The following is a 24,147-nucleotide window of genomic DNA, read 5'->3' as shown; positions in this document are numbered from 1 at the left end:
AGCTCTAGGATGCCTCCTCTGACACTCAACACAGGGCTGCTGTTCCAGAGACTCGGTCAGTCAGTTCAGTTGCTCAGTCATGTCCGACTCTCCGCGACCCCATGAACCACAGCACGCCAGGCCTCCCTGTCCATCACCAACTCCCGGAGCTCACTCAAACTCATGTCCACAGAGTCGGTGATGCCATCCAGCCATCTCGTTCTCTGCGTCCCCTTCTCCTCCCGCCCCCAACCTTTCCCAGCATCAGACTCTTTTCCAGTGAGTCAACTCGTCACATGAGGTGGCCACAGTATTGGAGTTTCAGCTTCAACATCAGTCCTTCCAATGAACACCCAGGACTGATCTCCTTTAGGATGGACTGGTTGGATCTCCTGGCAGTCCAAGGGACTCTCAAGAGTCTTCTCCAGCATCACAGTTCAAAAGCATCAATTCTTCGGCGATCAGCTTTCTTCACAGTCCAACTCTCACATCCATACATGACTACTGGAAAAACCATAGCCTTGACTAGACAGACCTTGGTTGACAAAGTAATGTCTCTGCTTTTCAATATGCTATCTAGGCTGGTAGGTGGTGTGAAAGTTAATTTTCCCAAAATTTTGTGTCTGCTTCCCTGAGCTCTTAGTCCCAAAGGACTCTGCAGCACCCCCTCCAGGAGATGGTGAAGGGCTGGGAAACCTGGCGTGTTAAAGTCCATGGGGTCGCAAAGAGCTGGACAAGACTGAGGGACTGAGAGACAGTAACTTCGCCCACAGCTGGGGCCACTTCATAGGTAGGGAGAACACCCTCGGAGCTCTGAGATTAGACAGTTCTGTGGAGTTATATCCACTGCCTTCTCGGTCTGTTTTTCTTCTTTCTTATTCTCAGCTTGGTGGGAGGTGGGGGCAACCTTGACTTAATCCTTCACTTATATTCTTCTAATGGTTTATATGGGGAAAGAGGGGCTTGCATTTCTATAAAAATTTTCAAAAGGCAACATTTCCCCCCCTTATTTCACAAATATGTAAAAATACATTCAAGATGAAGAAAGGAAGCATAATTATTTCCAGATGGGTGCTCAGGAACAGTCTAGGCAGGCAGTGGCCTGATACCCTCATCTATGTATGACAGTGAAAGTGAAGGTCACTTAGTTGTGTCTGATTCTTTGCAACCCCAATACACAGTCCATGCAATTCTCCAGGCCAGAACACTGGAGTGGGTAGCCTTTCTCCCAACCCAGGGATCAAACCCAGGTCTCCTGAATTGCAGGTGGATTCCTTACCAGCTGAGCCACAGGGGAAGCTCAAGAATACTAGAGTGGGTAGTCTGTCCCTTCTCTAGCTGATCTTCCCCACCCAGGAATTGAACCAGGGTCTCCTGAATTGCAGGCAGATTCTTTACCAACTGAGCTATCAGGGAAGCCCAAGACATCCGAAGACAGCACTAGACTAACTGGCTTATAGTTCCATCTAACTCAGGCTTCTCCTCTTCAAATAACCAGTGATGTGTAGATCACACAGTTCTCCCAAATACATGGGATAATTGATTATCTTGATTTCAAATATACAGAGGAAAAACATCTTGGTACTTGCAACCTCTCCATCACCATCCCCCCGCCCGTGGCCTCCCAACTACTTTCAATGGGGTTAGTGCTGGAAACAGGGGACTTTTCCTTTGTTTTGTTGTAGACTTCATCTATAGGGTCATATTTTTGGACATATACAGAAGAGGAGAGAGCAGGGGGTGGTAGGCAATGGGGTTAGTGCTGGAAACAGGGGACTATTCCTTTGTTTTGTTGCAGACTTCATCTTTAGGGTCATGTTTTTGGACATATACAGAAAAGGAGAGAGCAGGGGGTGGTAGGCAAGACTTCATCTTTAGGGTCATGTTTTTGGACATATACAGAAGAGGAGAGAGCAGGGGGTGGTAGGCAAATTCCTCTGTATTATTAATATCAATAGATTTGGTCAAGACAGGAACAGGAAGACTCTTGAGAGTCCCTTGGACTGCCAGGAGGTCCAACCAGTCCATCCTAAAGGAAATCACTCCTGAATATTCATTGGAAGGACTGATGCTGAAGGTGAAACTCCAATACTTTGGCCACCTGATGCGAAGAGCTGACTCACTGGAAAAGACCCTGATGCTGAGAAAGATTGAAGGCAGGAGGAAAAGTGGATGACAGAGGATGAGATGGTTGGATGGCATCACTGACTCAATGGACATGAGTTTGAGCAAGCTCCAGGAGATGGTGAAGGACAGGAAAGCCTGGCATGCTGCAGTCCATGGGGATGCAAAAGAGTCGGACATGACTGAGCGACTAAACAACAATTCTTATCAATAAATATTGTACGTCTCGGGGAATGCTGGTTTGAGGAAGCAATGGCACTCAACTTGTTCGTAATATTTCCACTTCTCAGTGTTGCCCTAATTGCCACCATCTTTCCCCTCCCCCTGGTAACATACTTTCTGCATGCAGATGATATGATAGTGTTCACACACTTTTGTAGAAGGTGTGAGCTAGGACAAAGGGCTTGGGCTTTGGAGTCATAAAAGTATGGGTATCCACAAAGCATAAGGAGCTTTGGGACCTTGCTCAGGTTAACGCCTCTAAGGCTCAGTTTCCTTAAATCTATAAAATGGGCTTAATAATAGCAATCTTACTGAGTTGATGTGAAGGTTAAAAACAATCCATGTAAGGCATTTAGCATATTTTCCAGTAAAGAAAAGGCCTAGAGAGGTTAAGGAAACATGTTCATATAAGCAATGAAGGAGCTTTATTAAGCAGTAAATCTCAGTCCTGGGTCTCAGGTAGCCTTGGCCTGAAAGTCTGTACTCACATGACACAGTACAGCCGCCAATGGGAGTTTCAGTGACTCAAGGTTCCCTTCTACTGCTACTTTAGTCTTCCTTCAAGCTAATTAAGAGTCTAGACTTTTTTCCTCCCTATACGACCCAGGAACTTCTACTTCAGTTATGTTTCTTTTTCCTAACTTTTCCTTTTGCTTACAACCACTACTAGCTATTTCACTCGCCCAGTGACTCTGTGAGGTTTCTAGCAGGAGTGCCAAGAATCATAAGACACAGGGTTACTACAGAGAACTAGAGTTGCTCTGTAAGAATTAAGTCACTTCCCTTTAAAATCTTTTCTCTCACTCAACACATGCTCATTGTTTAAAACAAACACACACAAAAATATGGTTAATTCTATGCCATGCAAAGAAAAACTGCTTAGTTTTTTTTTTTTTCTTTTAGCTTCAGTTCAGTTGCTCAGTCATGTCCAACTCTTTGCGACCCCATGGACTGCAGCAGGCTTGCCTGTCATCAACAACTCCCACAGCTTGTTCAAACTCACGTCCATTGAGTCGGTGATGTCATCCAACCATCTCATCCTCTGTCGTCCTCTTCTCCTCCTGCCTTCAATCTTTCCCAGCATCAGGGTCTTTTCCAATGAGTCAGCTCTTTGCATCAGGTGGCCAAAGGATTGGAGCTTCAGCTTCAGCATCAGTCCTTCCAATGAATATTCAGGACTGATTTCCTTTAGGATGGACTGGTTGGATCTCCTTGCGGTTCAAGGGACTTGCAAGAGTCATCTCCAACACCATAGTTGAAAAGCATCAATTCTTTGGCACTCAGCCTTTCTTATGGTTCAACTCTCACATCCATACATGACTACTGGAAAAACCATAGTTTTGACTAGATGGACCTTTGTCAGCAGGGTGATGTCTCTGCTTTTTAATACACGGTCTAGATTTGTTGTAGCTTTTCTTCCAAGGAGCAAGCGTCTTTTAATTTCATGGCTGTAGTCACCGTCTGCAGTGATTCTGGAGCCCAAGAAAATAAAATCTGTCACAGTTTCCATTGTTTCCCCATCTATTTGCCGTGAAGTGATGGGACCAGATCCCATGATCTTAGTTTTTTGAATGTTGAGTTTTAAACCAGCTTTCTCACTCTCCTCTTTCACTTTCGTCAAGAGGCTCTTTAGTTCCTCTTTGTTTTTAGCTTAATTGTATATATATATTTTACAATAAATGAAATTTCACTGTTTTATTTTCTTCTCCATTATATTCCAACCCTTTCTATCCGCCCTGAAATACTGAAATATTCTTCAGAAGTGATTCCCGCCCGCCCCCCCACCCCGCCAAGTGGCTCTGTAACATACCTATTGGATTGATTCTATTACTTGCTGTTTTGGGGTTTGGATTGTTTCCCACTATTTTACCACTGCAAATAAAGTTTCAACTGTACTATTCTTATCATCACATGAAAAATCCTACTATGAATGATAAGATGAAAGATTATGTACTTATCACTAGCTTAATCAGTGCTTGATAAATATTTGGTGTTGAAGAATATAAGTTGAAGAATTAAGTTTGTTTCACAATGCTATTAAGTAGTAATGCTTTATCGACTCTGGTATTTGTGAATTCTTTTCCTCTCTAAGCTAATCATGGTCAGCTTTTTTTATTTGCAAATAAAAATCTTGACTTCCAAGGGAAAAAAGTTAGTAACGCTTTAAAAACATCTTAAACACTCATAAAGATCTGAAAATCTGCCATGCTTGCATTTCCACAAGCTACATATTTCAACTATTTACTCTTTTGCAACTAAGCCTTTATTTTAAAAGGCAAGACATTTCCTGTTTACGACTTTATGGGAATAGGATAAAACAGCAGTTTAAGGCTATAAAAGGCATTCTCTGAGGGACCTTCTGGAATATATTATACTTAAAAGTTTTCATGTGTGTTAAACAATACAAACATTTAATGTTTTTAAAGACCAAAGTACTATTGTTTTTCTGGATAAACTAATAAAAATAGAGTTAAATGCAGAAAATTTAAATGTGTAGTTTTATTCCTTAACATTTGGGAAGGTCATTTCTTGTCTCATGAATTGTTCTGGTTTCCTTATTTTCTCTGTGGTGTTTTGCTGGAATCATTGTGAGGTGGGTAGACAGGAGCGAGGCACTCCCACGACCACTGGGCTGTTAGCCTCCTGGGACCGCTCATCTCCCAGTTTCCCAGAACCGCACGGGAAGCTGACTCTGCACCTCTGACCTCTGTAGGCTTCTCAGGGGATCCAGGAGGTCAGCTTTCCTGCCTTGCCTTACAGGCTTTCTGAAAATTGACATGGCAGGGGAACAGGGACACGGAGAGAGGTCTTGTCCTGGAAGTATCCTTCCCTTGGATAAAAACACTTTTCACATGGTATCTGGAGCTCTGACACTAGCAGGTTTCTCACAGATACAAAACGACAGTGTTATTATTTATTTAGAGGCCATTATTAGGGAGCGACTGAGCACAGATGCAGGCATGTCAGGGAAGTGCCACTGCAGGGGGTCATCTGGGAACGGTGTGGGTGGGGTCCACATTTCATGGGCTGGAGGACACTTCTGGCTTCCAGTGCACGGGCGCTGGGCGGACACATGCTCTGTGGTCCAGCTGTTGGTAGGCTGGGCCTGTGTCCGTATCTCACATGGCTGGATTTTTTAATGCCCTGCTGGTCATTCATGTAGGTCAAAATTCAGTGTATAACTGCTTGAGCCTAGAATCTAATCATTTTACATATAAGCACAACATAGATCCTTCAGAATTTTAATATAAACTTAGTTTTCTAGGACGGCAATTCCACGTCGAGTGGTCAGGGCGGAGGGAAGACCACGCTTTGCTCATTCAAGGAGTTATTGCCCAGGAGTTATTACCCTGGTCTCCATTTTGGAAAGTGAATTCATGGCCAGCTCCACCACGCTCCTGACCAATCGCATCTGTAGCTTTCTCCATCTGTGGCTATGCTGTGAAGGGGCCATGTCTCTGGTAACTTTATCACGTCTAATGGCATCAGGCCCATATATTTTCATATTGAAATATTTGTTTTTAACTATAAACTGTGACAGACTTGATATTCTTGGGCTCCAAAATCACTGCAGATGGTGATTGCAGTCATGAAATTAAAAGATGTTTGCTCCTTGGAAGAAAAGCTATAACCAACCTAGACATCATATTAAAAAGTAGAGACATTACTTTGCTGACAAAGGTCTGTCTAGTCAAAGCTACGGTTTTTCCAGTAGTCAGGTATGGACGTGAAAGTTGGACTATAAAGAAAGCTGAGTGACGAAGAATTGATGCTTTTGAACTATGGTGTTGAAGAAGACTCTTGAGAGTCCCTTAGACTGCAAGGAGATCCAACCCATCCACCCTAAAGGAAATCAGTCCTGAATATTCATTGGAAAAGACCCTGATGTTGAGAAAGATGGAAGGCAGGAAGAGAAGGGGACGACAGAGGATAAGACGGTTGGATGGCATCACCTACTCAATGGACATAAGTTTGAGCAAGCTCTGGGAGTTGGTGATGGACAGGGAAGCCTGGTGTGCTGCAGTCCATGGGGTCGCAAAGAGTCGGAAACGACTGAGTGACTGAACTGAACTATAAACTGATATTTTTTAATTTCTCTTTTATAGTTATAGAAAGGCCTTAGTCTTGCTATGAAGGGACATATGTAGTAGGTTTTATTTCATATAAACTTCCTTTGAGAATGATAAAGAAGCCTTACCAAATGCTATCAAAGAGGGGAAGGCAAAGAATTTTCCAGGTCAGTTCTGTCTGAGCATCATTAAATGGTAATAAAAATGGTAAACAAACTTTGGGTCACCCGTTCTGGACTCCAAAGGAGCTTAGCTGGACCAAGAGTGATGTGGGCACATATACAAGCATCTTCTGTCTTCTGGGAGCCACGAGTCCCAAAGACCCCACTGACCTCCAGCGTGATCCTGTTCTTCACCAGGAGACCGATCTTAATGTCCATCAGGTTCAGGTCTTTCTCCAGCTGCTGATTGCCCCTGATCTTGGTCACCACTTCCTCCCTCAACCGGGCTACCTCCAGCTCTTCCTGAAAATCCAAGTTGCTTTGGTCCAACAGGTAAACAAATTTGCGGATTACTCTTAGTGGGGGGTTTTCGGAGCCAACTGCAAGGAAAGGAAAGGAATGCGTCAACTGGGCATGCTTGAAATGATCATCAGTAGGAAAGAAACTAGGTGTTTAAAGAAAGTATTATCAGAAAATAGAACAATGGTGGTGCTGGGCCCCACAGTGAATCATCCCGCCTCACACCAAATATGATGTGTCAAAGGAAACTGATCATATAAATAAATGCAGGCCACTGAGAATGTCTGCCTCACAATTTCCTTGTTATCCAGCATTTGTCTATCAGCCGTCTCTCACACTGTTTCCAGGACTCCCACACTGAGGAGATAGTTCTATCTATTGGTGTCTGATTGATGAGGAATCTGGGAAAGAATGCTAACACTGAGTTGTCCCGGCTCTGAGAGCTTGTGGCTGAGCCAGATAAGAGATTTCTGTTCTTGCTGCAGGAAGCAGAAAGTGTTTGTTTTTTCAATCCAAAAGACTATGGGGGAAGGAGCAGGAATTAGGTGAAAAGGGAATTAGGAAAGGTCAGTCAAGGGAGAACTGCAGGGTCCGATAGAAGCCAAGAGGACCACAAGTGGAACACATGTTCTTCTTGGCAGAGACAAAATAATTTCAGAAACTGAGATTGGGACCTATCGTTTCAGCATGAACCGGGGAGGGCCCTCAGCACCTAGGAGACCAGGCTCAGGCATGGTGAGGGTATCTGTATAAATTCTACCACGGGCTTTCCCTTAGTGCCTTGAACCTTACTGAGGCTTTGATTCCTTGGCACTGCGACTTTGCAAAAACACAGCTTTTTAAAGGTGTTTAGTGAGAGTGACTCTGGGTAAATTATAAGAGTAAACAACTGGGCCGTCAATGCTGATGACAGGACACAGCAATACAAAGGGGACTTGAGAGAGCCCAGTCCGGTTTTGGCAGGCTCAGTCAACATCCCCTCCTTTACACCAGGGCTCTGTTCAAGCTTCCTTACGTTCATACTGCTGTTAGGTTGTGTGGTGTTTTGTCACTGAAGAAATAGAGTTCAATCAACAACGCAAACAACTAGCAGCATGAACCCAGCACAAACAGCCAATTCTAGAGTCATCTGTGTTACTATCGTGCCTCTTCTGATGTATTTATCGATATCTATCAAGGAAAAGCATGAGAGGTCCACATCTGCCTCCAGGCTCGGAATCTACTGGATAATAATACCTCACATTCCACTAGATCGCAAGTTACGTTGGATCACGGACTCTTCACTTCCTGATCACCAAAGCATATGTGAATTTATTTTCCTACTATTTTGCCAAAGATGCTGTTGGTGACATGACCATTTCAGGAACAGCCCGAACCACACACCAGCAGTTATGCAGCTGAGAGAACGTAAGCCATCTCATGAGTGTCTAAAGTCCTCTCTGCCTGCTCCAGAGAGCTGCGTATCATTTTGTGTGCCGACAGGGCAGGTAGAAACAAATGAATAATTTAGCTTTACAAATTTTTATGGTTCAAATGTAACAGCTCCTCCATCAACAGTTGACTTTCTTGCATCTTCGTGAAATTATTATGGTTCAAATGTAATAGCTCCTCTGTCAACAGCTGGCTTCCTGGCATCTTCATATCTTCACACCACTTTGTGGTAACTTTCGTTTTAGGAAACCACTCAACTTCACAGTCAGCACTTACAAGTGGCCAGTTAAAGTTCTAGCAAGTTCCTAACCTGAATGCATTCAGTGCCTTTCTGGAGGAAATGGGTGAAAATGAATCATGACAGACTAATAAAAGTGATATTTTTCAGCTTAAGAAAATGCCTTTGTTTTATGAAGGTGCTGAATTGAGAAAGAAATGAAAATTTACAGTTCAGTTACCACAAACTACCTTATTTGCCAAAGCAGCTTTTATCTAATTTATTCACTAACATAGTTTCTGTCTTCTATGCTTTAATAAGAAATCACCTAGATTTTTAGCTGGAATTCCTTCTATCTTTGTAACTTAAAAAAAAAGTAAGCAAGTGACAAAAATTACCCACAAAGTTATATATGTCCTACTTATTTACAAGGTATTGCTGGGGGTTGGTCTTGAGGGAAGTGGACAAACGCTAAATTGTGTGAAACTGGTTTGTAATCTCACAGCTAGATCTTTCCAGATCTAGCACTGTTTCCACAATTGTCTGCTTTACTGAATAAACAATTTAGGGAGATATTTCTGTCAGTAAAGTATTCTAAATGCTAGCATAATTTACATTAAAAAAAAAAAAAACTACCCACAAAAACCTGTTCCCTAGAAGGAGAGGAAAAATAGCTTGTGTGTGTTTGGAAAATTTATCCTTAATTTACCTATTTTAGTGTGTCGGAAAACAAACCCCCTCTTAAGCTTTCTTGTAAAAAATTAAAGAAAGATATCTACCAACGGAGATATGAATCTCATCAATTGCAAAGTGGACAGTGTGGCATTAGAGACACGTTCTTCCCTCAGTCTGCATGCTGGATTCGGGAACCTAGAAAGCAAGGTAGTATCCAGAAGATTCCACAGCTCAAGGCAGAACCCAGGCTGCCAGAGACTTTTCCCTTAACAAGTACCGGGGAGGGTCTTTTTTGGGTCATACACTTTGCTCCGTAATTCAGACAGACTTTTGACAATAAAAGGCGTTGGCAAAACTACTTACCACTACTGTGTTAGGAACATTACTGAGCAGTATTTTTATTTCTTTCAAAAAAAAATTAATAAGACACAAGATAGTTACAGAGAACATAATGGCCATTTTCACTACTAAAATACACAATGATGTGTTTTGCCCTCTCAAAACTAATCCTGAATGACCTAAATATTTAAAGAATTTGGGCAGTACTAATAAACTTATCAGCAAGCTCTTCTAGACTTAATCTAGGACATGCTTTTTATCACATGTTCTTATGATAATTAGAATGTTAAAAATTCAGCATATAAGGAATGCTTCACTATGTAAAACAAATGAACAATAGAATAACAAACATGAGCAGAGCTGAAACTGAAAAAGATGGCACAAAATGTGAATGCTATTTCTGGGTGCTTTTTATTTTATTTTTCTGTTTTCCAACTTTCTGCAAATGACATACTAGTATTATAAGGAAGACAATTTAAAAACCACAGGGACTGTGAAAAGTCTAGAATGAAATTACATGAAGATGTTTGTAGTTTTCTTTGGGAGGTGAAACTACGTGCTTTATTCATATTTCCAAATTTCTTATTCATATTTCCAAATTTCTTATATGACTATGTTTTGTTCTTAAAATGAGAAGAAAAAAATCACAGGCCAGGTAATAAATTAAACAGTATTCAGATGTAAGTTTATCTTCTGGCTAACTCTTTGGCATTAAATTCCCGCCTCTAGCTTATTATTATTATTTTTTGGCGTGCTGTGATTCATGGGGTCGCAAAGAGTCGGACACGATTGAGTGACTGAACTGAACTGAACTGAAAAGGTCCTTTCATGATTGTTTTTCATGATTTTCTTTTGAAATACACAGTGAGACAGGCAGACGGTTTTTATCTTAACCTCCTGCCACTGACCCCATGACTGACAGGCCGCAGGAAACACCAAAACAGCTCTGCCAAGAAGCCACCACTGAGTCCACTCCTGCGAGGTCCTTCCCACGTCACTTGAGAAAATGGTCATGGGGACCTTGTCCCAAGGTTGGTGCTGTGGGTATGAGCCTGCCAGTGCTGGAGGGCCTCTTGTGGAGGTGGGGGTCGGCATTGGCTTGTCACAGGGATGGGGCACTGGCAGCACCGGTCCTGGAATGTGCCCCTTGGCGTGAGCCCTTTTGAGGTTGCCATTAACCCTACCAGAGAGCCCATAGCTAGCTCACATTTAATAAAAAAAAAAATCAGCATTAATGCCAACTCCATTTTTAAAAAATTGAAGTATAATTGAGTATATCATTAAAATATATACATATCACTATATGTTCTTCACAAAACACCTGAAAGTAACACAGCACTAAATACATATATATTGGGTTGGCCAAAATTGGGTTTTTCCATAAGCTGTTGCAGAAAAACATACATACATACATACACATATATATATATATAAATTTTCAGATTCTTTTCCATTATAGGTTATAAGATATTGAATACAGGTCCCTGGGCTATACAGTAGGTCCTGCGGATTATCAATTTTATATATAGTAGTGTGTATCTGTTAATCACAAACTCTTAATTTCCCCTCCCCTCAACATTGTCCATTCTTTTTGAAGAAGAAATCCCATCTACTGCCCTTAACCCATTCCACTTTGATAGAAAGGCCCATTTCCTGTCAATGACATGCTCGGGTCTGAGATGGTCAAAATCTACTGGCAATAACATGCATCCGCTGACGTGATCAGACAGAAATAACGTGTGCTTGCTTGGTTTATAAAGGAATACTTTGTTTGCGAATGCTCCACTTACCCAGTGTTTTGTAGTCATCTCTAGCTTTGCTTGCTCTCAACAGAGACTGGATTTTCACAATTTCATTGTTCTGCAAAAGAAGATGACCAGTCACAACCTCCCAGAGTTCCATCAACTCCACTATTTTAGAATTTAGAACTCTTCAAAAACTGACAGCATTTGAAGAACGGACACTATTTAGAACCGACAGTATTTAGATGTGGTGTAGTCAACGTTTATTTTTGCATTCTCTTTGAAGAAAGGGTCAGATAAGTTAGCTAACAGTATATAAACAAGATTGCAAAGGGATTGTCTAAATAAAGATATCTAAAAAGGGAAAAGAATTTTACCACCAAACTTAGATGGTCCAATCTATGTTCACATATCTGTTCTTCAAAAATCCTGAAAAAATTCCTCCTGTGGGCTTATATTTAACTGGTTAGCAGTAACTAAAAACCTTGCAAGCAAAGTTGGAAAGTCCTTCATTAGTGTCTTTTGTCTCTGGCATAACTAGCCCACATAAATTTTTCCTCACCCATTTCCTTTCCAGTTCTGCATGATGAAAACTTACTCTGAACAAAAAAATCTAAGAAGCCTCTAAATAGTACCACATTGAGTTCTAAAATCTATTTTTTCCCTCCAAGCATTTGTTTCTACCATTTAACAAGAATCATTCAATGCTAACATTCACAAACTATTCATTTAAGTTCATTCTCAGGGAGAACAAAAATCCATGTGTGTCTCTTACATGAGCTCTGAAAAACTGCAGTCGTGAGAGGTAATTCTTTCGTGCTGTTACCATCCGGTACCAGGACTGAATCTAAAAAATATGTGAAAAAGAGAAATCCAGGCAATTACCAAACCACCTTTCATATCCCTCTATGCAGTCTTTTAAAAATAATACTGATAATTTGATAAAAAACTAATACACATCTACAGCCTCATGTTCATCTCCTACTTCTTTCGTTGCTTTTCCTCCGAGGGGTTCAGAACATGTTACACATTATGGTGGAGAAGGTAATGCAGCTCTTTGTACTATTTTGCTTTAATCTCAGTAAATAAAAGCCAAGCGAGCAAGGCATTTTGCTGCGAGTTTCAATGGGTCAGGGGATCAAATAAAACTAAGTAAAATGTAGCCAATACTTTTTAGGTCTTTACAGGGAAACATTTCAAAAGGTCTCATGAGGGACCCACTGTGACCCATGGTTTTCTGGGTGAATAAACGTGTGTTCCATGGTGAGCATAGGATATTTCCAAGCGTAACATGTTCAGGAACTAATAATGCAAAAGGTCTAGACCATGTCATTCTCCGTCCTCACAGTTTAAAAAGTCGTAACAAATCTCATCTGACTTCATCTCTCTCCAGCCCCACTCTTCTGACTCTTACCTGGATCTCCAAGTTTCTACAAGCTCATTGCCAGATAGTCCTTTAAATTTTCAGCTCTGAGAGTGGGCACCCCAGTGGCTGTTCTTTCTCTAAGCTTGGAGCAACCAGCCTGGATTGGAAGCTGGGTTAGATGGGCATATCTACTAAATACAGGCCCTAACTTAGTTCTACTTCCTTCTTGTCATTGGTTTTGCATTTGCTTTAGAACTAAGGTTTGTACTGTTAAACCTGAACATTTTAATTATTATTAGAGAAGACCATACAAAGAACATGAAATAAAGCTGGATTTCCTCCAAATCAATTTGGACTTTTTAGAGAAGAAGCATTTATTAGGTTGGTGCAAAAGTAACTGCAGTTTTGCATTGTTGAACTTTGCCATTTGATACTAGAATACGTTCTTAAATAAATGTGGCTATGCTATACATAATTTTCTTGGACATTTCTTACTTTATTTTTAAAATTTATTTATTTTTAATTGAAGGATAATTGCTTTACAGTATTGTGTTGGTTTCTGCCAAACGTTAACACGAACCAGCCATAGCCATCATACATATTCATCTTTTTTTACTGATGACTTACTACTTGCTGTGTATTTAATGTTTATTTTAGACTATGGAGATGATGTTAGACAAAAGCAAATTAGAGCGATTTTCTTATCTGATTTCAAGATGGATTGCAAAGCAGTGGAGACAACTTGCAACATCAACAATGCACTTGGCCCAGGAACTGCTAACGAATGTACAGTGCAGTGGTGGTTCAAGAAGTTTTGCAAAGGAGATGAGAACCTTGAAGGTGAGGAGCATAGTGGCTGGCCATCGGAAGTTGACAATGACCAACTGAGAGGAATCACTGAAGCTGTCCTCTTAAAATAATACAAGAAGTTGACAAAGAACTCAATGTTGACCTTTCTATGGTTGTTCGGCATTTGAAGCAAACTGGAAAGGTCAAAAAGCTTGATATATCGGAGCCTCATGATCTGACTGAAAACTTTTAAAAAATTGTCATTTTGAAGTGTAGTGTTCTCTTATTCTATACGCAACAATGAACCATTTCTCAATTGGACTGTGACATACATGCAACAAAAACTGGATTCTATACAACTGGCAATGACCAGCTCAATATTGGACCTAGAAGAAGCTCCAAAGCACTTTCCAAAGCCAAACTTGCACCAAAAAAAGGTCATGGTCACTGTTTGATGGTCTGCTGCTGGTCTGATCCACTCCAACTTTCTGAATCCCAGTGAAACCATTACATCTGAGAAGTATGCTCAGCAAATCGATGAGATGCACCTAAAACTGAAATGCCCGCAGCTGGCATCAGTCAACAAAAAGGGCCCAATTCTTCTCCATGACAATGTCTGATTGCACGTTACACAACCAATGCTTCAAAAGTTGAATGAACTGGGCTACGAAGTTTTGCCTCATCTGCCATATTCACCTGACCTCCTGCCAACCAACTACCACTTCCTCACACATTTCGACAACTTTTTTGCAGAGAAAATGCTTTCCAAGAGTTTGTTGAATCCTGAAGCACAGATTTTTTTGCTACAGAAATAAAAAAACTTATTTCTCATTGGCAAAAATGTGTTGATTGTAATGGCTCCTATTTTGATTAGTAAAGATGTATTTGGGCCTAGTTATATTGATTTAAAACTCACGATGTGAAACCGCAATTACATTTGCACCAACCTAATATTATAAAGAGACAACACAGTGTTTTGATGGACTTTCTTGAAGATGATCAGCTAAGTGAGGGGGGAGGCGGGACTCAAACCCAGGACTTGCTTCTGACGTCAAGTCTCAGACACAGTCTGTCTTCCAGAAGCAAAAGGAGAATGAAGAATGAAGTTTACATGCTTGCTAAGGTAGGAAAGAGTGTTTACCTTCACAATAAAATGAATATTATCAATGAACATTTGTCGCCTGCGTTTATATGCTTTCCGTTGCTTATATGCCTTCCAAAAAGCCTGTAGAAAATAATGAGTCACAGAATTATTTACAGGTCACAGTTTATTTTAGAAAGAGCAAGGACAGATACATCACAAGAGACACTGAACTGGGACAAAGTCAGGAATCCTCCCTTCCAGATCTCATCTGGACACCATCACCTGACACCCAGCGGACACTGAGCTGGGCAGACCTGCTAACAGCTGTGGCTTGTCCCAGGTTGGTGAAAGGAATTACCAGGTGGAAGCCCACTTTCTGCTTTGAAAGCGTAATTTTAACAAGGCCCTGAGCTGATTGCCGAAGAATTGATGCTTTTGAACTGTGGTGCTAGAGAAGACTCTTGAGAGTCCCTTGGACTGCAAGGAGATCCAACCAGTCCATTCTAGAGGAGATCAATCCTGGGTGTTCATTGGAAGGACTGATGCTAAAGCTGAAACTCCAATACTCTGGCCACCTCATGCGACGAGTTGACTCACTGGAAAAGACTCTGATGCTGGGAGGGATTGGGGGCAGGAGGAGAAGGGGACGACAGAGGATGAGATGGCTGGATGGCATCACCGACTCGCTGGACATGAGTCTGAGTGAACTCCGGGAGTTGGTGATGGACAGGGAGGCCTGGCGTGCTGTGATTCACGGGGTCGCAAAGAGTCGGACACGACTGAGCGACTGAACTGAACTGAGTGATAAGAAGTAATAATAAAATGGAATTGTCCCGAAATATACATACAGATCAACTTGGTGCTCGTATTATTTGTAACATTATAAGATGCCTCAGGGCTTCTCAGGTGGCACTAGTGATAAAGAACCCACCTGCCAAAGCAGGAGACGTAAGAGACGTGGGTTCAATCCCTGGGTTGGGAAGATCCCCTGGAGGAGGGCATGGTAACTCACTCGTGTTCTTCCTGAGATAATCCCATGGACAGAGGAGCCTGGTGGGCTATAGTCCATAGGGTTGTAAAGAGTCAGAGACACAACTGAAGTGACTGAGCATGCGTGAGATACCTCAAAATAGTGACTAGTAAGTATCTTTACTCCAACAAGCGAGCCACTGTGATCCAGATCGAAAGGAGGATGACCCTGGATTCCTGAAAGCAGGAGTACTGTGATGGATCTTTCATTATTTCATCTATTTTTACATAAAGTTTAATGAGGCTTCATCAATATACCTTCACTATGTTACCACCTTAAGGAGCGCTTTTACGGGAAACATTTACAAAACGCAGACACAAACTGGTATCTTGATTTGCTTTTTGTTCTTTTCTGGGCTGCTCTGTGCAGCATGCGGGATCTCAGTTCCCTGACCAGGGATTGAACCTGTGCCCCCTGCAATGGAAACACAGACTCCTAACTGCTGGACTGCCAGGAACTACAAACTGGTATCTTTAGAATGATCACATCCGTAGTTGTTATAAGTTTACTCCAACTCATTTTTGAGAATCTTTTTATTGAGACATATCTTTGTAATTTACTGCACTGCTCTGACTTTTTTTTCAAGTTAAAATTGAAATAAACACAAATTCAGTGTTCAGTTCAGTCGTGTCCAACTCTTTGTGACCCCAGGACTGCAGCACGCCAGGCCTCCCTGTCCATCACCAATTCCTGGAATTTACTCAAACTCATGTCCATCGAGATGGCCACCCAATCATCTCAAAGGGACAAATACAAAAATCAAGTTATTTTTATAATTTTTTCACATTTGCGTATATCAATGAACCCCATTCCTTTTTTTTAAAAAAAGGTATATGGGATTTTTATTGTTGTTTAAAAAAGAAAATACTTTCTGGTAATGATTCAAAACAAAACAGTCATGATGGAATATACACTCAAGGGAATACTTGCTCCGGACTTCCCCTCTCTGTATTTTTATTTTTTGTTTTGTAATTGTTGCAATGTTGTGCTGGTTTCTGCTGTACAACAGGTGAATCAGCCATAGTGACACACGTATCTCCTCCCTCTTGAGCCTGCCTCCCCACCCACACCCTCTAGGCCATCACAGAGCACCAGACTGGGCTCCTTGTGCTGCACAGCAACCTCTCATCAGCTATCCCTTTTACACATGATAGCCCCTCTCTCAATTTAAATCCCTAGAAATGACAGATGTGCTTTTAAAAAAACTTAATTTTGAAATAATTAGCAACTCATAGGATGTTGTAAAGATAATACATTGAGTTCCATGGAGGAAGCTTCACCCAGCTTCCTCCAATGGAAACATTCTACAGATATGCTGATAAAGCAATCCATCATACTGCTAGAAAAGAAGAAGGCTTAAGTGTCAAAAACTATGAGGGATCCTGGGAGAGAGAAGACAGTTTGAACTGGCTGAAAGAGGGAACCTCAGAACACAATTCCACAAACATTGGGAACCTCTACAAAAAATGTGAGCTGATTCTAAGCTTGAGGAGCCTTGGACAGCAGTCAGAGAAATGCTGGGGAAGTCTTCACATCATCCACTTGGCAAGCAGTGTGGCAAAAACATGGATGGGGAGTAGGGGCTGGAAAATTATAAGACAGTATAGTCTTTTTGGAGGGAATTTAGCACCATAAAATTTAAAGCTATTTAGTATTTCACCTAGTGTTTCTAATTTTCAATATACCTAGCCTAAGAAAATACAAGCACCTGTGTAGAAAGATGATATTTAAGGATCCCTGTTGTATTATTGTTTGTAATACTGAAAATGTATAGAGGTCAGAATGCTGACAAATAGGAAAACAGTGATAAATTGTGATTGCATTCTTCGGGATGACTAACTAGTAACTCATTTGTCATGATGGTCTCAGTGTGACTCAGGTGCTTTTGAGACTAGCACTGTTTTTAAAGCGCAGAGGTGCAAATGTGCAAATAATATTATACATGCCATTTCTTGACCAAACTGAAAGGCAACCAAGATACTGGAATTAGCTCAACTGCTCATTCTGCTTTTTAAAGAATTATTTCAACCCCAGAAACACTATTAATCTATTAGCTTAGATTCTCGAAGCTTTTGGATAAGGAATCTGTTCTAGTAACAGAAGATCTGATATTGAAGCATGTTTGCATTGGTGAAACGAACCCACTTGTAGGTTTTGTATGATGTTTTGTAATGTCCTAAGGAGTCAACGCTCACCAACAGTACTTTCCTAAAGATTTCATTTTATATTTCATCTACTTAATGATTATGTAGATTTTTCTGGGATCTACTTTATATATCAATGTCACCTTTCCAAACCAAGGCAACTTGGCTGGGTTTACAGGTTCTGGTCTATAGAAGCAGAGTAACACATGCTTCCTATCTTATTTGTCAAAATTTAACATTCTTCTTTTTTGTTTGTAAGTTTTCATTTCATCAGGATTGGCTTTTCTTATTCCGTGCTAACAGCAGAATTGTTGTGCAAGGCCCAGAGCCGGCAGGCTCTAATTAGAGGCTCTTTATTGAAAACAATTATAGGTATAAAGTTGGGTGGAAGGAGCTATTGGTATAAAAATACAAAAGGAGACAAAACTCTAAACCATAAGGTCATTTAGAAGCAGGCTTTTATGGACAGAGACAGAAGGCATTTACAAAACCATTGATCTCTCCCTTGAACGGTACGAGAACTTATGTAAAAATCTATAATAGCCATCTTCTGGTTTTGGTTTTTGTTACCATAAATAAATTTTCTATGCAACACAGCTGTAACAGAGGAGTCTCCCAAGATACCTAGACCTCAGAAGTTACTGCTGTTTTATAGATTCTAATTGTCAATCTCTAGAAAACTTGACTTGCCAAATTGGTTGCCATGCTTCATAATTGGGCACATAGGATAGTAATATTCAAGTTACCAACTTCTGAAGTAGATAGTCTTCTGTGACCTCCCTGGTAGCCATTTATCTTTTTTCCCTCTCTGCTTGAAGGTACAACCCCACAACCTAAGGGTGGTCAATTACACTCAAACAGCGCGACAGAGGACTGCCCCACCGTGTCACCCTCACCCTCCCAGCCCCACACGCCTCCCCACAACCTGCTCTTGCTTCAGAGAGGCTTGTTTCTTTTTCTTTGCTGGGATGTTCACAGCACTCTCTGACCTGAGGTTCAGTAAGTTAGTAATTCTCAGGGCTAAGTTTGGTGTTTGTCACTCTTAACGGTTTTACCTACAAGGTGGCATTTCAGCTATCTTCAGTTCAAGGAAAAAAAAAAAAATTGTAGCTAATGCTTTTTTCCTGGACTCGGTTTTTCTGAACTCTTCCTGGGCCATCTGACCTACTGGAGGTTGGTTCCCCATTCCCTGTCCTCTGAGTCACCATCTTGATCACTTCGTCATCTCAAACGCTTGTTGAGCACTTAATAGCTGCATAATGGTCACAGTCTGTTATGAATTATCCCATTTTAACTCCCATTAATGGGAATCCCATTTAATGCCCACAACCCTGAGATAAAATGGAAATTTCAGATGAGACAATATATTTTGAGCCATCTATTCCTTCCCTCAGCTTTTTGTGTGTTTTTTCCTCAAGTTCTCCACATGTTTCGTTTTCTTTCCAGTATCTATTTTGCATTCTGCGGTCATGGATTCATTCACATTCTGGGATGTCATTATTTTTCTCCCTCTCTGTAGCCATTGGCTATCTTTTCATTTTATAATGCTGTCTTGTTTCATTGAATCCATGTGTCATATTAAGTTTCTTAAAAGCAAAAGTAATTTCAGTATAATTTTTTGTGTGTCTCCTGGGATAAGAATTCCCTTAAACGTTTACTTCATTTATATTTTAACTTATATTTCTTTTTTTTGATATAAAATTTTGTTTCAGATTTCTTTTTTTTTTTCCTGGCTCACTTCTTAAATGTAAGCCACTTTATTGGAGCTTTCTTTTTACTTACCATTCAGAAATAATCTGAGTATGTAGAGTCTCATTGACCTTGCTCCCTGTCTACTTGAGCACCATCTGAATTGCCCCCTAAGCACCCAAGACAGAGGATTGGCTACTGATGATATGTATTCTCCGTCCAAACCCAGTTCTTGGGGAGGAGACTGAGGGTAGCAGAGAAGTGGAGCTACTGAGTTTGTTAAAAGACTGCTGTGTCTGGGGCTGACTCAGTCAACAAAGAAGTTCAGACTGTCCTACAGAGGGGAGCCCTTCAGATTTCACATCATTCTCCTAATCCAGAGTGAATCAGCTACTTTGGCAAAAAAACGAGACGAGTGTGATCCCCTTTGGTTCATGGTCTTTTGGTTTTCTAGGTCAGCCCGTTTTCCTCTCTAGGTTACAGTCTGCCTTTAAACCTCATGCCCTCCTTTTGTTAGAAAACTGTCAGAAGAGGCAGGGAAAAGTCATCACGGAGTGACTTCACAGTGCAATGGCTTCTTCTTCAATACTGCTGCTCCCACTGAGGTGAGGGGGAAAGCCTCCAAGTTAGTGCTTCTGCTCTTCCCCCAGTTCTCTCGTGACTTCAGCCCTGGGTCCTGGTATCGGGCAGATTTTACACTAGCGGGCTCTTCAGACTGTCTTCTAACTGTAACACAGCTGTGGGCAGACTGGAGAACTTGAGGTTGGTCCAAATCATGCCACACCAGTTAACACTCTTCAAATTTTGGGCAGAAGTAGAGTCTTAGCATCAGTGTGAATGATGCTATATTTAAGATTCTGTTCATTTCCTGCGTGTTTTATCTATTATTTATTAAAAGAAGAATAAATGGAAAAACAAGTTCACCTAGAAAAATCCTTTGAATATTAACTTTACAGAAGAAATTTCTTAAAAAATTAATCTTTCCTGCCCTTTAACATCTTAAGCTCTTGCAAACTCAAGACATTTGAGCATCTACTGATTGCAAGCCATAAGAATACAAAAGCTGTAAAAACTCATCTTCCCTGCACAATATTATAATTAGGTGGGGAAGCAGATAAGCATGCCAATGATCACAAAAGAGAAGCTCTTTTAAAAACTTTCAATTTAGGAAATGAAAGTTACTGGCCAAAGCAAAACCCCACCAAACCCCGCCCATCAAAAACAGTATCACTTCGGACACACAAAAAAGGACAAATGCTCAGTCTTTTAAAAACCAGCGTGGCGGTTGAAAGAGGATGCTAGCGGAACACAGAATAGAAACATCTAAATCTGGCAAGCTCCTCTCCTGCCAACCGGAATGTTCGGATAAGACATACAAGCTTAAGAAGAGCTCACGGCAAAGGGCTTCGGAAAGAGGATGCTTCTTGCAGAATGAAGAATGAGAAATTATATAAGAGAGAAGACACTCTCAGAATGCTACATCTATTTCATGAGCTCTTCTGTTATTCAGGCTTCCCTGGTGGCTCAGACAGTGAAGAATCTGCCTGAAATGCAGGAGACCCAGGTTCAACCCCTGGGTCAGGAAGATCCCCTGGAGAAGGCTACCCACTCCAGTATTCTTGCTTGGAGACTCCCATGGACAGAGAGCCTAGTGGGCCCCAATCCATGGGGTTGCAAAGAGTTGGATATGACTGAGCGAGTAACATTTTCACTTCACTTTTCTGTTTTTCAGTGCATAGAAACTCAGACGCCACTCAATATCCACTAACCACTAAAGAACCAATTTGAAAGCACACGAGGTTAGATAGTAGGTGACAAAAGGGTATCTAATTTCTTTAGAGAAACAGGATTTCAACTCAGGTCTCAGGTATTCCCCTGATTGACTATTCACAGCGTCCTGAATACGTTCCCGAAGACAACAGGTGAAAAGTCATTCAACATCCTTCTCATATTGGAGCATTCAACAGGGTAGACTCAGGGGCACTGATTAAGAACACGCTCTTCGGTCGGATTTGTTTTTTAGAATGCTGGTAGTTGATGGTCCTATGATTAAATAAAACATTTTCATGGGATATGACCACTGTCTGTTACAAGTGGGAGATGACTCACATACCTGTATTTTGACCACATGCTCTTCCTGTTGATACAAAAATGATTTCCTAGCTTCATACTCTTTCCTAATGCGGGGTCCTGAGGTTGTGGCTTGGAAGCGCTGGAGCATGTCTTCGGTAGCAGACCATATCTTCTCACGGATGTAATCTGCAGTGATATCCTCAACAATGTCCTGGTAAGAGATATTTCTTATGGTTACACTTCACACATCAGGTGAGAAGAGCACAGATAACAGCTTCTAGAAATTCTATCTTTCAGAAAGTGATCTGGATAGCTCTTTCCGGCTCAGTGTAAAAACAGATTTGACCAGAGTCAAGGGGTGGACTGGCTCAGCTTCTTTCTAGCGACATGGTTTTAGAATCCTCTGAAATCTGGGTGGAGATGAGAATGCGGTTGAATGGTCTCAGGATTCGGAGGTGGAGATGTAAGGATGATGTTGGCAGGGACCAGGCCTAAGGCCTGGGCTCCCCAGAGCGTAAGAGAGACAAGAATGATTACATAAGTGTTCGCATCACCTCCTCCCTCTCCTGGGGAAAGACGGCAATGCCCATGAAGTTCTCTGGCTTTTCTTGCCCAGGCCAGAGGAGGCAGATACCTGCAAGGAGTAGGGGAAAACTCAAAATAAATTTGGGAGAAAATAAAGGACTTGGAGAGAAAGGCTGGGAGAGGAAAGATAAGCACTCTTTCGGGCAGACAGGGAAACCTAGATGAATGAGAAAGCAAGGAAGAAGGGGGACTGTGAGAAGTCTTCATGTGGATGATGAATTGGATTTCCTTTCACATTCTTTGAGAAATGCGAGCAAAGTCTGGACTCATTTCCATGGCAGATGCCTCTTAACCATCCATGTGAATGGACTTCACGGATGGTGAATTTAAACAATTAAGAGTGAAATCATATAAAGTATGCATAAATACTTTCACAAGAAGACATACGTACAGCCTAGAGTAAATTCAGTAATTTCAGACTGACTAGAATAATTGTTTCTAACAGCATAGATCCTCCACTTTCTGTTGATCTTGATGCTGGGATCAGGTATAACTTCATAAAATTATACTTAGGGCATCTTTGGATGCCATATTAGCAATTTTTGTCTCTTGAGTTTTAACCTTTCAATGTTGCTTCTTCACAGTTTGACATATCCTTTCAATGATAACACATGGTTTTTAAATATTGGCCATAATTTCATTTTTCAACAAAGTGGCACTGGTAGTTCACTGCCACGTGCCATTTTCCTGTAAAAAGTGGGACATTACACATTTGAAATTAGTAAATGAACACATTTTTCACGATCTTCTTGTCATTCAGGATTTCTGTGGCATTGTCAACCCCAAGTTACAGCTTTTTCTCTGAGTTTTAGTAAGTTACTGTACTGGAGATTCTATCCACAATATTGTTATCTTGCAGTGTCTTTCTGGCTGGTCAATGTGAACAGTTCTATGAGATCTATATGTGCGAGTTCTATTTTTTTCAAGATGGAATTCAATTATTAGAAGTATTTTCTTTTAAACACACTACAATGCTTGGATCAAAGAGCAAGTTTCACATCTTCTGGGGCCAACTTTTGGTCTCAAGTCCACAGCAATCTTGGTGAACATTCCTTCAAGAATATTGCTCCCTGTTATAGGTTGAGGTAGGGGGAAAGAAATAAGACATCTTGAATACTGACAACCAAGGAATTACCACTAAATGAGCTCTGGTGTCACGGAAAACCTGAAGATTGATTTCTTAGGATAATCTGCCATCCTACATAATCTGCAAGAGCTTTATCTGCCTCCTGCTCTGTGGCGCTGCTCTGACACGCGGAAGACATTCTAGAAATCTAACCATGCAGCCACACCTAGCTGCAGTTCATGAAGACTTTCTCCATATCCAGCCTTCAAATAAATCAGTTCTTCCCATCAATTCCTTGATTCTAAAATAGAAAAGCAATCACACTTATCTTTATATAGTACATTTTTCCATCAGTAGACTCCTACCTCAATTTCGTTTCCCATGAGCCATGATTCTTTAAGCAAGCAGGGTTCAGGTGTGACCCAGGAACTCTCTTTTGAATCAATATTGTAGTAGTAATCATATTTCTCCTGCAGGGTGAGTTTAAGCCATGAACCTTCAGTAGACACTAAAGAAAAAGGTTTGTTAAATTCTAGAGAGGAACGTGGAAACTTTTAACATTAACGTAGTTTCTTCATTAAGTAAAATAATTGAACAAGGATGTTTTCCACCAGGCATTCAGATAATCTAAGTTAAAATCATTAGCAATGATTCATTAAAATGGAATGAATTCTGTGTATTCAATGGCAGCTCTCTACTAAGCCAAAGTAAAAGGAGAGTGACGTCTAATGTTAGCTCTGCATGTCAAATTTCTCATGAGGATTAAAGGAGTCACACATGGCCAGCAAGAAGGAAAAGTAAACGAGGAGGGAGACACCAGGTAGATGTGAATAGCACCACAAGCAGACTGGGAGACCAATGAGGAAGAATCCTCTTTGTTTAGAATGTCTTTCAGCAACTTCTTTGAAAAGGAGTGGCCTACAAGGGCTGTGACCCACTATTTAAGGAGGACTCATTATTTAATGATTTGCCTTAAACCAAAGCAGAAGTGACTCATCTTTGCAGACAACTTTATTCAAAGCACAAAATGGCATACAAAACCACTGAGGTCACTAAGAAGG

At 41.0% G+C, this 24,147-nt stretch overlaps 1 protein-coding gene across 1 annotated transcript in view; it reads right to left on the bottom strand.

Annotated features, from left to right (window-relative positions):
- IQGAP2 (IQ motif containing GTPase activating protein 2) overlaps nucleotides 1-24,147 on the bottom strand; it is a 316,582-nt gene that overhangs the window by 42,087 nt on the left and 250,348 nt on the right. Inside the window, exons 16-21 of the mRNA XM_055435889.2 lie at nucleotides 23,452-23,594; nucleotides 21,476-21,646; nucleotides 14,557-14,640; nucleotides 12,036-12,107; nucleotides 11,309-11,378; nucleotides 6,728-6,936 (exon numbers count right to left, since the gene is read on the bottom strand). Of these exons, the coding sequence (XP_055291864.2) occupies nucleotides 6,728-6,936; nucleotides 11,309-11,378; nucleotides 12,036-12,107; nucleotides 14,557-14,640; nucleotides 21,476-21,646; nucleotides 23,452-23,594 (749 nt within the window). The remainder of the gene's footprint in view (nucleotides 1-6,727; nucleotides 6,937-11,308; nucleotides 11,379-12,035; nucleotides 12,108-14,556; nucleotides 14,641-21,475; nucleotides 21,647-23,451; nucleotides 23,595-24,147) is intronic.

The sequence above is a fragment of the Moschus berezovskii genome, chromosome 9 (assembly GCF_049115385.1).
Source record: "Moschus berezovskii isolate FMDL1 chromosome 9, NW_MosBer_1.0, whole genome shotgun sequence".
NCBI classification, from domain to species: domain Eukaryota; kingdom Metazoa; phylum Chordata; class Mammalia; order Artiodactyla; family Moschidae; genus Moschus; species Moschus berezovskii.
This window is presented reverse-complemented; position numbering and strand designations above follow the sequence as displayed.